General features: G+C 39.9%; 1 protein-coding gene across 1 annotated transcript in view; it reads left to right on the top strand.

The window, feature by feature from the left end:
* Window positions 1-171, top strand: part of LOC109974258 (homeobox protein HMX2-like) — a 1,164-nt gene extending 993 nt beyond the window's left edge. Inside the window, 1 exon segment of the mRNA XM_020624367.1 lies at window positions 1-171. This exon segment is cut by the window's left edge and continues 22 nt beyond it. Within this exon segment, the coding sequence (XP_020480023.1) occupies window positions 1-136 (136 nt within the window). The 3' untranslated portion in view covers window positions 137-171.
* Window positions 172-4,392: the final 4,221 nt, after the last annotated feature.

Below are 4,392 nucleotides of genomic sequence, written 5' to 3'. Positions count from 1 at the left end.
TTACAAAGACAGCAGCGTGCTGGGCGGATGCTTGTTGCCCATGCCTTTCCCTCTCGTGTACCCGAGCCCAAACGCCGCGCCTTGCATCTACTTCTCCAACACTGGCAAGTACTTTGGCCTGTTTGGTGCAGACTGACGAGTTCCTCTGTTGGGGACCTGGCATTGTGTGGACAGTCCGACATACAGTTAGCACTATATTGGCTTTAGATGAGCTTTTTTTATTTATACATTTTATTTTTTTGTCTGTTTTATTTTGGAAACAATTCTCCTAACTATGATCATCTAATCCTAGAAATGCATGTGACACTTTTTCTCCTCCTCTAATGTTTTTATTATTATTCCTCCTCCAAGAAATGTTCATGCATTAAAGTTGCTCTGAGCAGTTTTACTTTTCATCTGAATGAATGTATGTTAACGTCCTTCGGAGTAATGCAATAGTAATAATAATAACAATAATAATAATAATAATAATAATAATAACAGCCTGTTGTCATTTTCCAGCCTTTGTGTTGAAATGTGGAGAAACATTTAATTTGTATTTATATGGCCTTATTATAAATGCTAACACCTTTCATTAGTTTTCATAAGACACACGGTTGAACTGTGAATGCAGTTATTATACCACGACAATAATGATTTTTGCAATAAAACGTGTTAATGTTTGTTTCTTGCCGAAGTGCGTCGACTCCGACAAAGACGGTTTAACAAATGAACTTCCACATTTTTACTTTTTTATTGCATTGCACAAATTCTAAGGGTCCAATTCAAAGTCTTTTACCAAGCGTGCACATCTCTGTTGGAATAAGAAAGTTAGAGTTTAGATTTTTCCTGCTTCCTTTAAAAACTAAAGTTCACAGTTCGGTGGTAAAATGAACCGCGATGGAGCCAAAACGTGCACAGCGTCGTGCACAATCCGGAAAAAAAAGCTTTTTAAGAGGCAAATACTCAGGGTCTGTGAATCCCATGTATCTTGAAAAGGCATTTAGACATTTAAGTCTATACTCTCAGCCTCCTCTGCTCCATCCATCAGGGATCTCATATTAACACTTTGAATAATTCTACTCCCTAAGTGTCTTTGTTCAGACTGATGCAAGTTCAAGGAAGCATATTAAAACCAGTATTCATCATTAGGACATTTGAAGCTGCAAAACTTGTCCGAGTGGATTAGAAAACGTCGATACTCCCAAATATAATTATTGAACACCACAGATGATCACATATCCAATAAATGTAGTGTGAACTCTTGTAGAAACAGCAGCAGCTGAGCAGGAACAGAACATGAAATGGTTAAAAACATGGGTACAAATAGCAGTTTAATCAATACAGGCAGAAGCTACAGCTCAAACCAGAACACTATTTTTAGATATTTTATTCTAGGTGAGGAAAAAAAAAGGCAGGTCAAGTGTCAAAACACCACTTTAATAAACAGAATGTAGGAAAAATATATTAGTTTGGTTCATGTATACAATGTCTCAGGTTCAAGCAATTCATGATACATAAAATATCATTTACTATTAAAAATGTTATTCTTAAATAAAGTCTGGATAAAACTTAAGATTGCCCACTGTTCTTTTTTGGTTAGACAGAAAACTTCCATTTACACACGGCAGTCAGAAACGTTCCTATCACACACCAAGTCACTCGTATCAAACAGGTTTACCGTTTGAATTCTGACTCGTAGTGAGAAGGTCGTGATTCTTAGTTGCTCTACATGTGAGAAAAGTCAGGTTCTTTGGCCCAAGAGACCAAGAGGTTAATGAAAAGTCACAGTCACTGTACATCCACTCATGTTTCTTTCTAAACACTGAAAATCTGCTGCAATAAAAGGGGTTACGTGAAAACTCAATGTTTTCTCTTTGCCATTAGCGAGCACACGTGTGCACCAGTGCAACTCTGTAATGCACCTCTGCAGAAAGCGCACGAGAAATAAGAGAAATGTATATTTAGGTGGAGTTGCATCAGTGCATCTAGAGAGATTCTTCCTAAAGGCCCCAGTAAGCTGCACTTCCCCCATCAGTGCTGGAGAATCTCGCTCCGTCCTCCCTGGCACAGCCGTTCAAGGCCCTGTCACCGTTATCCTGCTCACTCAAGCACTTAGACTGCCTGCAAATCTGATGTGCTCTCTGCTACGTTCCTGTCCACGTTTGCTGTGCATGTAGAGCTGTGCTCTATCTGCCGGATGCCGTTTCGCACAAAAGAGTTGTTGATGCCAAGTTCAGGATCATTTATGAAAACTGTGTCTAAACAAAAAGACAAAAATGAAATAAGCCCAATAAACGTTACAATTATAAAACAATTCAAAGGACTTTTCAAACATTAATACAAAAACTTAGATATACACCTTTTTACTTACATATTTTGTGTATTATAACAAATTCAAGCACCTTTTTTGCTTTTACTTGGGAGCAAAGATCTACAGCAGGCCTAAACTAAATACAATCAGTATTAATATAGATATCTATATAGTTTTGTGAATGTGTGTCATATAGTTGGAACTATCTGTTCACATCTAGGGACACAAATCCAGTCCCCACACAATTATTTTAATGAAATATTAAATGTTCTGTAAAGGTGTAACTGAAAACAGAACCTTTCTTGTCTAGTCCTCATTTGTCTGTTCATGTACTTTTAACATCTGTGCATTTTCCAACGCAGCGTTAGACTAAAAACATTTGTAAAAGCAAAAAAACATTCTTATTTTGAAGGTCGGACTTTAAAAACACACTGTGTTATTCATACAGTACAACTCAAATCTATTTATACAGACTTAGCCCAAAGATTATGGATTTTTTTTTATTCTTAGTATTTTTTGTATTAATTCTTGTGCGTGAAAATATTTTCCAAGTTTACATTTTCCAGGTTCAAGGACTTGTTGTACATTTGCATGATCAGGTCTGTGCTCGCAGGCGTCACACGTTGTATTGAACATTTACCTGTAAACTCTGTAGTGCACGTTTAGCTCAAGTTTACCAGCACTAACAGACCTAAAAGTTAATGTGAAACATTACTAGTGTAGCACTAGTAATTAATAAATCTGATTTTGTCATTTTATGGTGTTAATTGTGTGTTTTTGGTGGAGCAGTGACACTTTGCTATAACATAAATTGCCAACAAAGGCCTGAGTTATATATGCTGCAATTATGGTTAATACAAATGTCCTCACAGGCTTAGTAGCACAGGCTGGTGTGCACTAAGGTGCCCGCTTGGCGTGCGTCCGAGATGGGGAGGCGGAGGTGGGGGGTTGGGTGGGGTTTACAGTCGCCAGACTTCCTGACTCTCCCGCCGTCGGACAGCCAAGACACCATATGCAGTCGTTTAGGGCTGTCGAGCACTGTGGGATAGTTTAACACATGCCATTGACTTGCTGCCAACAGTGGCAACAAAGACTGTTCCTCCACTAAAGAAACAGAGCTGTGAGTTTGGCAGAGCTACTCCAGCCTGATGTTCACCTCAGGGCCATCCACGGCCGTCAGCACCTTTCTCCATTTTGACCATCAGCAACCCACAGTGCACATGGTTCCCATTCTATATCAAATGTATGAAAGCCAAGTGCTATTGCTGAAATCACTGATCCCCAATTGCAAGTGATAAGGTGGGAGTTTCTCTCATGCAACCTGAGTGCCACGGCTTCATTTTACCTTCAGGGTTTCGATTTAAAGGTCCCTGAGATGTTTGGATAATTCACGTCAAATCACATTGAAAATACAAAGAAAGTAAATGGAGACCAATGTTTGTCTGTAGTACAGTCATATTAGCACCTCTCTGTGTGTACTCTGCTTGTGTGTGTGTGTGCGCGCTCAAGGATCGTCATCTCGTCTTCCTCTCAAAGAAGACAACATGTTGTCATATCTCATTTCAGCCCCTTAACACAGAGTGACAGCTGAAGCCGAGCCTTCCACACCAATCACCCACCACTGGCCTTATTTGTAACCAAAGTTGTTTAGCATCCCCCCGGTAATGAATCATTAACCTACGTTCACACTACTTGGCGCTCTACACTGAAATACAGGCCTGTTTTGCCCTGAGCCTTCTCAGATGGGATTTATAATTACCACCAATTACTTTCAGAGCTGCCTCGATAACACGCCGGGTGTGACGCAGCAGTGGGGATAACAAAGTTCAATTTTAACATGATGTATTAGAACTGAGCTGTAACTGCTGCATTTTAAGTCTAATTTTGGCACATATTCTGTAGTAAACAGTGGCGAGCAGGCATGGGGAGGACACACAAACTCCACACAGAAAGGCCCCGGACAGCCACGAGGTTCAAACCCGGAGGCTTTCTCACTGTGAGGCCACAGCGCCAACCACTGCTCCACTGTGCTATGTGACGTTACAAAGCATTTTCACATTACAGGCCTTAATGTTCAGTTCCAACCTTTTTATGTTGAT

The sequence above is a fragment of the Monopterus albus genome, unplaced genomic scaffold, assembly GCF_001952655.1.
Source record: "Monopterus albus unplaced genomic scaffold, M_albus_1.0 scaffold326.1, whole genome shotgun sequence".
NCBI classification, from domain to species: domain Eukaryota; kingdom Metazoa; phylum Chordata; class Actinopteri; order Synbranchiformes; family Synbranchidae; genus Monopterus; species Monopterus albus.
The sequence above is the reverse complement of the archived record's forward strand: the minus strand, read 5'-3'. Positions and strand labels throughout refer to the sequence as shown.